A 12,527-nucleotide genomic window follows, 5' to 3' on the forward strand; every position below is an offset into this window, starting at 1 on the left:
TCTCCTACGCAGCCAGTTTGGTTACGCTCCCTACACATGCGTAACCAAACTGGCTTTGTAGGAGACTATGATTTGAGATTGTTACGACATATTATCATAATCTGAAAAATTATGATAATATGTCGGACCAACAGAAAATCATCCTGTTTTACTACAAATAGGGCGAATTTGACAGTTTGCTCATAGATTTAAGTTGGAACATGTGTAATATGCCAAAAAATCGGTTTTGGAAATCAAAGGTATATTCTGAAATCTGAAAAAAGATCATACATTAAGGCTTTAATTAGAAAATGAAACAAAAACCGTTAACACAAACGTTGGAACTGTTCAGCATGCACTTCAAGCTTGTGTACTCACTTGAAAGAACTTAGCAGCGCCATCAGTCATGGCTAAGGGGCATGAATAGAGGCCAGACGAAGGGGCATAGAGTAACAACTTGGCTGCAAAATACACACGACTATAACAAAATGAAAACAATGAATAACCATGAATGATTTGGAAGAAAAGTCACTTGCATGTAATATCTTTGCCAATGAATTAAATATGAGAACACCTATGCCACCATGTGAAACTATGCCAATGAATTAAATATGAGAACACCTATGCCACCATGTTACACATTGTATGAATATGGAACAGGAAAATGATGCACCACATGTTTGCTTTAAATATAGGCCATTCTAGTTGAAATCCATACACCCCCTATGGAACACATGACCTTAATCTCTCACACAGGGGGTGTAGATAGTGTCTTAGCTAGCCACCCGTCTGGCCGTCATTTTAGACGGGGAGTTTGCTCCTGGGACGGGCAAAATTAATGCCTTTGACAGATGTTATATTATAAATTGTATGTGTTGAGAAGCTAATTGACCTTTTTAGCACACCAGATTTGTACAACAAGGCCATATCAGCACATATTTGAACTCTTTGAACCCCCAGAGGGCTATAGACCTCTGGCAAATGTTTTAAATGTCAAATTAGGGCAGGCAATTTTATTCAAATGACGGGCAACCCCCAATTTCTAGCTAAGACCCTGGGTGTAGATTTCAAATGGAGTCACCCATTCAGGTAAATGGCATTTGAAATTCACACTCCTTGTATGGAATATTATAATGTCATGTCTCCATAGGGGTGTACTAAATACTAATGTATGGCTATCAACTGGAATAGAGCCCAAAGTATTAATTCATAATATCGTAACAGGTTGTACAATGTACAATGTACTTAATAAACACAAACTTTATGCAGGTAGCCTTTACTTCTATATACTGCAAATTACTCGGGTGGGGGACTCCTCATGTATAAAAGTTGTAAGCATCCACATGAATGAACTTTCAAAAATGACCCTAAGCTATAGGATGTCGAAAATTTGTCAAACTAGCCATAAACACGGATTGTACGCAAATAAAAATGCCCTAAGTGAGGAATTGGTTTGAAATTTGCCCATAAACAAAAATAGAAGAGTGTGTGTGTCGCAAATCTGGTTTATAAAATCGCTCGGGAGCCTCTCTTTTGTGCCGAATAACTTGATAAATATGTCACCACTAATGACTAATGACCGTTAATTGGGTCATTTAAAAAAAACTACCCTAAGCGATGATTGTCCTTAAAAAACACCCCTTCTTCTAGTAAAATGAGCGTTTTGAGACCCTAATCGTGGATCTGTGCGGATTCCTGTTTTGCTTTTCAAAACCACCCTACAGCCATGTTTTTTTTTCACATGGATGCTTACAACTATTATACAGGAGTGCCCCAAGTACTGTCTATCTGTTATTGTTATAAGCAACTACTATTCCAGAAAATATACAGCACTAATTTTCTTGGGATTAATAAAATATTATTCTGTTTTGCCAAATGAAACATAGCTAAATCTTAACCCTTTAGTTAGTTTTAACTGGAAATGAAAAGCAAATTTTATTATTTGGTCAATTTTTGGAAATAAGGGCCAAAACTTGTAAAAAGACTAATTTCAAGTGATGCATTTTAATTTTTGGAAAACAATCTTTTTCATATAAACCAAAACCATCAAAAAAGTTTTCATATCATGAACTAACTCTTACATTGTAGCCTATACTCAAGAATTTGAATGCTTAGACAAGTTAGTTAGACTTGTGCCAAGTCTTATAATTTTGTGACTACAATTCGCAGAAAACATGCAAAATTCCATGTTTTTGGCCCGTTCTCCCTCAAATTGCAAAAATATTAAAATTGGACTTTTACTGCCTGTTAGTTAAAGGATTTAGGACACACTACTAGATATTATCTGGGGGCCTAGGGAGTTACGAGGAAGTTTTGATGGTGGATTTTTTTTCCTTTCAATTTTAATGTATTATACAGAGCTGGGTAGGGATTTTTTTTTAAAACTCATCAGTGAGGCAAATTGTTTTTAAACCTTAACTCATATTCAGTGAAGCGAGCTTTTTTTCCAAAAAACTCCCTAGACCTCCAATTATATCTAATAGTGCGGTATGGTATGTATTCCCGTAGGATTTGTTTGCTAAAATTGATTTTTTTGGTGATTTGGCTTCTATAGGGACCAAACTATCAGAAAATGATGGGGTTCAAATTTTCACACCCCTCCCTCACTTTCTAGGGGCACCTCATTTTAGGTCCCCTTAACCTATTTTGACACATATTTCTGCCATTTGTTAACAAATTTGAATAATGTTTGAAACTTTTTGTATCTTTTAAGGTATACTGAATATATTTACTATACTTTCTAAGGCACTTGAAGTGTCTTTTATTCATTTATATGGTCTCTCCTCATCGTTGGACCCCCCCCCCTACAGCTATGTACATGTATGTCACTAATCATGCTAATGGTCCAATGCACAAAGTCATGTTGTTGGTTTCTTAGTATTCTCAAGTTATATATAGCATTTTTTGTAAGAGACAGTTCTGGTTGACAGGTATTGTTTAATTTCAAACGTTTAGGGTGATCTATTCTAAGCAGTCATCCAGTCCTGGGGGGGGGCACTCCCATATAGTAACATACGTTTTTTTGGCCAATCCTACACCCAATGACCCCGTTTTTTCAGTAGCCTACACTGAATGAACCCCTTTTTTGAACAATTAGTCCTCAAAATTCAAATTTTGGCGCGCTTTTTTTTCGCGCATTTTGAGCAAAATAAATGAGTTTTGTCTATTTTGTACTGTAAAATTGGGTAAAAGGCTATTTTTGATTGTCAATGATGTGAAATTTTGGGCGCTCCTATACAAAATCACCCCATTTTTGACATTGCCAACACCGAATGACCCCCTTTTCCTGAAAATAGACCCCTAGTTTCGTACGCTGGTGGGCACAGGTACGTCACTTTCATATTCGAGTGCCCCCCCCGGGCATCCAGTCAAGTTAGTTCAATCGATTAGATCTATTCATCATGAAGTATCATCTGTATATCCATGGCATCATCTGTAACATCAATAGCATTTGCATAGAGGGGTGCAAGGCAGGTTATTGTTTGAGCAGCTGTACCGTCCCTTGGTGAAGGTATATTATTATACAACAACCAACAGGAAAGAACTGTCACTTGAGAAATATTTAAGCAGTCCCTGGCCTAACACACATGTCAGCTTCTTCTTGGTCGATGATGCAGAGAGGAGTTCCTTGATGGACACGGTAAGACTCATTTCTGGATGGATTCGTATTCTACCGATGTAGTTGCTCTCTTCTGTCGAGTCTTATTCTTTAATGACTGACCCATGTATCGATCAAACACAACTTGACCCTCATCATAGCCTTCCATCATCTTTTCAATGCGTTAGTTGAATGCATTCTGAAAATCCGACACAGTTTCAGCATGGTTGGTGTCTTATACTCTGAAGCACAGCCATGGCATCAACTATTAGAACTTTTGGCTGTGGGACATCTGAAGGATTTTCCTGCATCAGGTCAGGTTGTGTGGGAACAACTAAAGGCTCTTCCTGCATCAGGTCAGGCTGTGGGGCAACTGGAGGATCTTCCTGCATCAGGCCAGGCTGTGGGGCAACTGGAGGATCTTCCTGCATCAGGTCAGGCTGTGGGGCAACTGGAGGATTTTTCTGCACCAGGTGAGGCTGTGGGACAATTTCAATGGCATTTTCAACAGCGTGCATCACACTGGCTTTGTCTGTGGGGATGTACATGGTTCCATCGAGCGGGGAACCATTGACATCTCATACTCGCCGATTGTTTCCTCAAGTATAGGAACTAAACTTGGTCGACTGTCTTGGACTATTAGATATCTTCCAAGTAACTTATGTTCCTCACGCAACTTCATGACCTCGTCTCCAATACGCACTTTCCTTTTCGAAAAGGTCTGCAACTTAAGCTTCTTTATTTTGTCCCACACCGAGATTCTTGATGTATAGATCAAATGATCAGAGACGAACTCCTCAACGCGATTCTGGCCCTTCTCTGCAAATTGAGAATATCATTATTTGCCTCATCTGACACAAGCGCTGATGAAACCAGATTCTGTAATGGTGTTTTCTCTTTGAACGGATTGTCTCCATAGTGCAACTAAATCAAGTAACGTAGCTTCACAGCATTTGCTCTTGACCTGACTGCAATCTCTCCTGAGAGCTGATAATGTCCAGTCCTTACAAAAGATCTGGAAGCTTTTGAGGTATTGATTCACTAGACCGGCAAGATGAAGAAAGGTAGTGACTAGTCGGTCCAGAGCAGCTTCATCTCTACTGAGTCCAACCAACCCACCATGTCCCTTTAGCTTCTTGATTTCCTGCTCGAGGGCTTGATCAGTGAAGAAGCGGGTGAAGGGTTTCTTTGATCTTGCCACTACAAATTCACCAGATTTCAGTGAATTCCATGTTTCTGTGTCATCTTTTTCAAGAGCATTCATTTGAGCAAGATAGACAGGCATTCATTCATTTATTCATTCATCTTTATTTCATTCGAATATAAAACATAACAGCACAACAATTAAACACATACATTGAATGAGGAGTTTCACACATACATTGAATGAGGAGTTTCTCGGAAGGCCAGATGGTCTGTATTAAACCCTTGTCCTAACCAAAAAGCATCAGACGGGCATAGTTTAGGAGGTCATGAGCGAAGAAATATTGGATAAGGCTCTCTAATGATGACATGACAAGTAGCCCTTCGAGTCACCTGAACGACAAGAGCTGATGAGACGAAGAACACTATCTACCTGGTGAAGATACTGGATCAAGAACTGAGCGAACTTGCCAATGTCGTTTTCATCTTCCAGTGGCTTGACATTTCTTGAGTACCAGGATTGGATTTCTCCAAAGATCTCTACCATCTGTGGGTTACGTTTATGGAGTTTGCTCTTGAGATCACTGCACTGGATACGAACTGGACCTTTTGGAAGTGTCGATAAGATGGCATCAAAACGCAACATCATAATCGCAAGGCTGGTAATGATGTGGCACGTGGTACTCAAGGGCTTGCTTGTAAGCTTTGCCACCGAAGATCCCACGAAGAGCTGCTGATATGTATGCACCACTTTCAATAGCACATGTGTCAAGGCCACATCCATCAATTGTTTTACCAAGAGCATGAAAGGCAGAAAATGCAATGTGGAGACATCCCGCTCTTAGGATCCAATTAGTGTTTCCAACTGACTGCTGAATCTTCAAAGCACGGGAGTAAAGGTCAAGTTCTAGTGTTATCAGTGTCTTTCTGTGAGGGCCGACGACAGTGACAGATATTCCCTGGGTATACTGCAGAGCGGTATAGAGGGTCCCGTAGTCTGTTGGTGAGGTTTTAAGCAGTGGAGCAATCACCAGTGTGTTTGTACGAGTGCAACTTTCGGAGGACTGTGATAGCAGTAGTGATTTAGTAGCAGCCCAATTAGTTGTCATCACATCTTCTTGCCAACTTCCCTGATTTACGTATTTGTTCTTTGATTGACGGAATAGAGTTATTTTGATTCATATCCTTTGAAGACTCAGCATGGCTATTCTCTTCACTGTCCTGTGTCTGTTCGCTTGCCAGCTGCCGTTCAGTTGATGTTGTCCCCTACCCTATGAAGACTTATCATGACTTAGCGTCTCTATCTTCACTGTCCTGGATCTGGTTGTCTGCCAGCGGAGGTTCGGTTGAGGTGGCCTCCTTGTTATCATCAGTTGCAAGGCATTTTGCGCGAGCCCAGGTGTGAGTGAAGTCTTGAGTTCAAGATTGTTTCGCTTTCTTATCCTGTAGGTTTCAAATCTAAGTGGAGTGGTTTTGATGATGGGCTCTTGCAGCATGTTCATTTCAAATATCAGAGGTGCCCACCAGGAAAAGTTCTCTGGTATAACAAGTGGTTGATTCATCTGCTCTCCAGCTTGTACCCCTCGCTTGAAGGGTTTTTACTTGTAAATGGGTTTTATTAATATTCTTTACAAGAGTACCGATAATTAAAAGAGCTTAAAAGAAAGGAAGGAAACGGGAATCAATGACATATCTCAACCCTTGCTTTTGCAGAATCAGAAGAAAACAACAGGAAATGCCCTTCATAATGTTCTGCACCTGCAGTAACAGGTTAATGCCCCTGTAATGATCAAATAATGGTAAATGTTGTTCTTGCATTGGCCAAGAAAAAGAGGATTAGGCTGAGAAATGCAATGATAACTGAAAAGGGGACATGGGCCAGTCCAGGCAGGGGGTCTGGGGGTTCCAACTGCACAGAGACCCTAGGTACTGCTCCGAAAGTCAGAAACAGACACTTCTGACTACTTTAAAAGTGTAATAAATCAACTCAGAATATTTCAAATCCTACAAAACAACTTTAGTTTTATGAAAATTGGTTCTTAACTGGCTAAAATGCTGTTTTGAGGGTCCCAAAATGGATGACCCCCCAGAAAGTGGGCGAGGGTCGGGAAAATTTGAACCCCGTCAATTTCTGATAGTTTTGACCCTTTAGAACCCAGAACTGCAAAAAAATCAATTTTAGCACTCTAATCCTACGGGAGCTGTTTTCTTGACATACCATACTACACTGCGTCCCTTAAAATTTAGCTGTTTCATTTAGCAAAACCTATTTAATATCTAACCTCCACGTCCCATATGATCTCTCATAGGGTATAGCTACAATGCCTTCTTCAGCTGAGATCTGTTTCTGTCTCTTCCACGCATCACATGTGATCAATTCGTCAACTCTGTTCCCCCATGCATCGTACGGCTGGTGCTTTGGTGGGTTCTCTTCGCAGGCCCGGCCTAGAGACTCTATCTCCGAAGCGACACGGTGGCCGAATCGCACAAGATCTGGAGTGAACTTGTCAAGAATCTGTAAAAGTAAATTTCAAGCAAATGTCATCATGACAAGCTTCGAAACAAAACTTTGCAGAGCTTCAAGTAGGGATGTTAAAATTTAGCTACCCATGTGCCGGGGTGCCAACCAGTCTTTACCCCCAGGATGTTACCCAAATACATGTAGATAACTGCCTGGATTGACCTTGACATAAAAAATTTACAAGAAGAGTCTGTAAAAATTTCTGGGGGGAAAACTCACTTCAAATTTTTCAGGGCGAAAATGTGGACAGCAAGGAGTACAATGCCAAGTTAAAATGACTTAAAATGGGACAAAAAATTGACAAATGGCAACGAAAATTTGGCTTTTCCCCCTGCGCCCACAGACTAAAATCTGAAGTTCATTAGGAATGTTGATTTCAACTGTAAATATTGTTCAAGAACAATTCCTATAAAAATCGAAGTTTTTAACTCCCATTTTAGTGACATTTCACCACTAAACTAGTGGCTTCATCAGACTGGCAACTAATCACATCTGACTTTTTCTTTTTATGGGCAACAGGAACCGCTATAGAGGGCATGATGAGTTGGTCAAAGATGTTGAGTGCGTAGGCCCCCTCGTCCTTATTTAGATGTGATGATTTGCCAGTCTGATGAAGCCACTAGTGTAGTGGTGAAACGTCACTAAAACGTGAGTTAAAAAATTTTGTTTTTTATAGGAATTGTTCAAAATGAACAATATTTAGTTATTTGTGAAGATTTCGTGATTACGTATTAATCCAATGGTGACGTTAAAAATGGCGATATCGCATCTGAACCCCATGAGTAAGTAAATACTTACCTCCTTGGGTACCATTCGTCTTAATGCAGCCTGCAGAAAACCGTCTTCTGTGAAGACATTTCCTAACAATGGTTTCACTTGAGTAAATGAACCTCTCTTAGCTCCAGAGTATGGCATTGTGTTCACAGGATCCTCACCTGGAGAAGAAATAGAATTTAAGATCCGTCGACCCACAGATTAATATACGGGTCATTCCATGCCAACTCAATAAAGGGGTGTACACCATACCTCATGATTTTTTTCTTAAATTGGTTTATACCGTATCAATGAGAAATGTAAATCCTGCAATTTGAGCCTCTGTTTTGTTTTCACACCGTGAGCATCAATTCAAAATTTAGGGGGGGGGCGGCACAAAAAGCGCATCGTCGCACAAAAGTGCAACTTTAAGGCAGCAGAACTCCCAAACTACACCCCCCATAGAACATTCGAATGCTCTACATACTCAAAGGGTTTTTTGGGTGTAAATTTCAAATTTGCTAAAATCAAATCCATACCGTATTCGTTCCAATAAGCGCCTATGCCCCAATAAGCACCCACCCCGCTTATTTTCAATTTGCTAAAGGGTACAATCAATATTGAAGTGACGGATAGACGTAGATACAGTGAAATAGCTTTAGACTAGAAGTCCTGTGTAAACTTGCAATACGGTCATTTTCACAGTAAAGGGTGTAACTTTTGATTTTTGGGGTCAAAATTTCAAACAACTTAAATATGTTTCTGTTTACTGAAATCATGCATAGAAGCAACTTAAATTCCAGTAAAATAATATTTCAAGGCTTTTAAAAACCTTTTGATTTATAATAAAAAAATTTGACATCTCCATAACATTTTGGTTAAAAATCCAAGAAAAAATGTATTTTGTACGTACTGTGTGTTATGAACATCGTGTATGCGTTCGACTAATAATTCCATCGTAATAATAAAGTGTTTTATTCAAAATCTCGGATTTTGACAAAACTACAGCACCTAGAGTCTTGATTTTTGCAGGGTATATTGGTTTAATAAAGTACAATTTAATCGTGTAAAAAAGGAATTTTAAATGTTATAATATGGCTTTAAGTAATCAACTGTTATGAATCAAGAAGAAATGAAGAAATAACAAAGAATTATGAACCAAAGCTATACCCACAAAATTTGTTAGCAATTGTTAAAAATCAAGCTTTCAAAACGACAAATATCGAAGTCCGGTTCTCAAAAATACAGGGCTGTTCATAATTAAAACTAATGTGGCAGTTTTTACTGAGCATATAATATGACTACACTTTCAGCATGTAAGAAAAATTATCCATGAACTAACTGAAGAAAACACAGGGCTTTACAAAAATGTTACTATTTTTTTAGTACATCAAAAGGCCATATTTATGGACATTTTAGCCTGCCAAAACTGAACGGAGTAACTTCCAATGATGATTATGCTACCCAAGGTAGCTGCTAACTAGATGACTTGAGTTATGTGGCCAAAAATCGTGTAATTCTGTAGCTTTATTTAGACCACTATGGATCAAAGTGTTAAAAATCCAAAGTTACACCCTTTACCGTGAAAAAGACCATACATTTTCTGCATCAGAAAAGCTACTAGAACGTTTCAGGACCCTTTTTATAACATAAATTTGTCTCTAATAAACACCCCTTTCGAAAAAATGAGGTAGGCCTAAACCAGGTAAAAAATAAGTACCCACCCATAGAATGAATATCTTGCTTTTAAACAAAGTTATAATAAGGCTCTCAAATCAGCAACTCCTGTACCTAGAGTTACAGTTCACTCTATTGCTATCTTTTCCACAAATAAGAAACATCACAATATGTGGGCTCATTTTGGGCTCTAAGGATGTAGCTGAGGAACTCTCTCAAGGACAGTTTGGCATGCACTGATGATTTTAATCCCATTGTTATTGTACCAGAGTTTGGGCGTGCACTGATGATTTTAATCCCACTGTACTAGTCTATGATACTCACAAAGTTGAGATAATTGATCTACATTGATCTCATCTTTTGGGTGGGTTCAAAATTCCTTGAGTTGGCAAAACCTGCAATCTGCATGGGACTAATTTACTTAGTGCAAAAGTGGTAAAAATATTGCTCTGCAAATTGTCTTAATTTTCATGATTTGGATTTATCATATTGAGCAGCATTCTACTTGTGATGTTTCTACACTGTGTAGAGAGGGTCTACAGCATCTCTGAGGTAAAACTGACAAATACAAGGTATATTTCTTGATGCTTGAAGTTTGGATTTCTTAAACGTACAGTGCATCCCTATATACCGCTGCATGACTTCAGGTCCGTAGATGTCATTATGATAAAGACTGAAGTCTTGCTGGCAGGACTAATACCGGGGTACCATATGTTAGTTAGTATTGTGTACATGTATACATATGTATGGTCTTGTTTGAACGAGAAAGTGCTTTAGCACCAAGCTGGAATCGAGCATAGGAGACTTTTGGGCAACTTTTCAACAATTGACTTCCTCGACTTCTCTGTAATTTCTATGAACCATAGAAACCATGCAATTAATGGTCAAGAGAAAACTTGGGTAACTTTTTGATTATTTGGCTCAAATAGCCCAGAATTAAGAATGTCTTAATGCTCTACATAAAGGGCTAGGGGGGTACTCAGTACAAACGATGACCATACAGGGACATGCCGCAAACCCGGGTAGCATTTTCAGCTCAAAATTAAAAGGGGACTGACAATAAAAGCTAATCGATTTTATTCTCTTGGTCGGGCTGACGGGGTGATGTCACAAAGGGGAAATAACCTTGTAAAACCAGTGTGCGCATGTGCAGTTCCCCTTTCTCGAGCTGGTTACTACATGTATGCACGCGCTTGTGCAAAGGGGACAGGGTTCGATAATAGAGGGGTTTTACATGCACAAATGCATGTAACTTTGGCTCTGTGCATGTTGAATTTTGCCTGTGATCATGTGCATGCAAAATTTTGTGTTATTCAGCCCATTTTGAGGAAAAAATCAGAGTTGTGCATGTAAATTTTATTTTCTAAATCGAACCCTGAAAGGGGACGAAGGGGACAATGTTCCCGGATGTCCGACCGAGTGAATGGAAAAGAAATGTACCGGTATCTATTAAATTTTTTATGGAAATGTTAACTTTTAAAATAATAATATTTTAAAAGTGATCATGGTAGTTACTTAATCCGATTCATTACATGTACGTCACTTCTACGGCGAATTACCTTCTGTTTCTGCACTATAGTGGGAATTCCAATTGAATGAACGCAGCTTTCAATAGCATGACGAATTTTTGCGTACACTGTGCGATGTACGCCAGTGTGTGCGACTGTACGTACATGAGTAACGCGGAAGTGAATCCAACCATGCCAACACACTCGTGATTGGATTAGTTCGCAAGGCAAACTTAAAAAAACCGGGCAAAACAGATGTGTCATTAATATCGGTATGACATTTTCGTTATTGATGCTGCCCTAAGTACGGTATGGGTTCCTCGTACTATGATTGGATAGCATATTGTATTCAGGTTGTGTGTTCGCGTTGTAGTTTGAAATACGCAAAACGATCGCGGTTGGATCGAGTGCAGCTGTTAAAAGCTGCGTTCATTCAATTGGAATTCTTAAGCCTCCAGCATACTTTCCTGCCGCTTGCCGCTGCGGCAAGCGGCAGGGCGTTTCAACCAATGACTGTAAGCCTTGATTGTGTCCGTTTGTCTGCAATACGCGTGCGCCACGCCGCTCAGCGGCAAGCGGCAGGGTAGTATGAAACCAGCATTACTATACCTTGTGATGATCCTTTTGTGTGCATCAATGGTTCCACTACCGTAGACGATGCTGCTGTGCTTTTGCTACGAAAATTGTGCACTGGGCATGCTGGATGTGCTGCAATACGGCACCAACTCCGCACTCCACAGATTCGTAACTGAAACATGCTAAGTTTATGCACAATGGTCAATGTCAACCCAGTTTAAGAATATTCACCTGATATCAAGAATTATTTTTAGAGCATGTTTTATCAGCGTTTTCTAGACACGATCCATCCACAAAATTAGCCCCATGCAAAAATACTTTAATGAGTTCACACTTGTAGTCGCTGTGCGACCACTGATAAATTTGTGCTCAATGAGCTAGAGCGGTTTTCAATATTGCTCGGTGTTTGGGACATTGATTGGTCGAGAATCAGTCGCTACTATCGCTCAGCGACCAAGTGTAAACTCAGTTTAAGCCTTGGGCACACCACTAATTTAACACTGAGTGTAATACACGTAAAAAAAAGTAAGTCGATCCCAAATTTAGTCTACCGTGTGTCTGGACCAATTTTGATAATATTTGAAAGTTTTGATTGAATTTTGAAAGTTATAAAATTTTACAAAATTGGAATTTTGATTTTACAACTCCATTTCACTTTTGAGGAGTAGACTACAGACGTGCAGACCTATTACCGCAATTACCTGGTGGTGTGCACCCGTAAATAATTATGATCATCGAGACAGCTCGTAGTCAAATTAATTAATTTATGTAA

General features: G+C 39.4%; 1 protein-coding gene across 2 annotated transcripts in view; it reads right to left on the reverse strand.

Annotated features, from left to right (window-relative positions):
* The window catches only part of LOC140146439 (acyl-CoA dehydrogenase family member 11-like), a 32,624-nt gene extending 20,391 nt beyond the window's left edge, over positions 1 to 12,233 (reverse strand). Inside the window, exons 1-4 of one of the 2 annotated variants that reach the window (XM_072168290.1) lie at positions 11,789 to 12,231; positions 8,040 to 8,176; positions 7,003 to 7,235; positions 358 to 457 (exon numbers count right to left, since the gene is read on the reverse strand). In XM_072168290.1, the coding sequence (XP_072024391.1) occupies positions 358 to 457; positions 7,003 to 7,235; positions 8,040 to 8,176; positions 11,789 to 11,936 (618 nt within the window). In that variant the 5' untranslated portion in view covers positions 11,937 to 12,231. Of the gene's footprint in view, positions 1 to 357; positions 458 to 7,002; positions 7,236 to 8,039; positions 8,177 to 11,788 lie in introns of both variants that reach the window. The other variant, XM_072168289.1, reaches the window with a different exon arrangement.
* Positions 12,234 to 12,527: the final 294 nt, after the last annotated feature.

Source organism: Amphiura filiformis, chromosome 2 (assembly GCF_039555335.1).
Source record: "Amphiura filiformis chromosome 2, Afil_fr2py, whole genome shotgun sequence".
Classification (NCBI taxonomy): Eukaryota; Metazoa; Echinodermata; class Ophiuroidea; order Amphilepidida; family Amphiuridae; genus Amphiura; species Amphiura filiformis.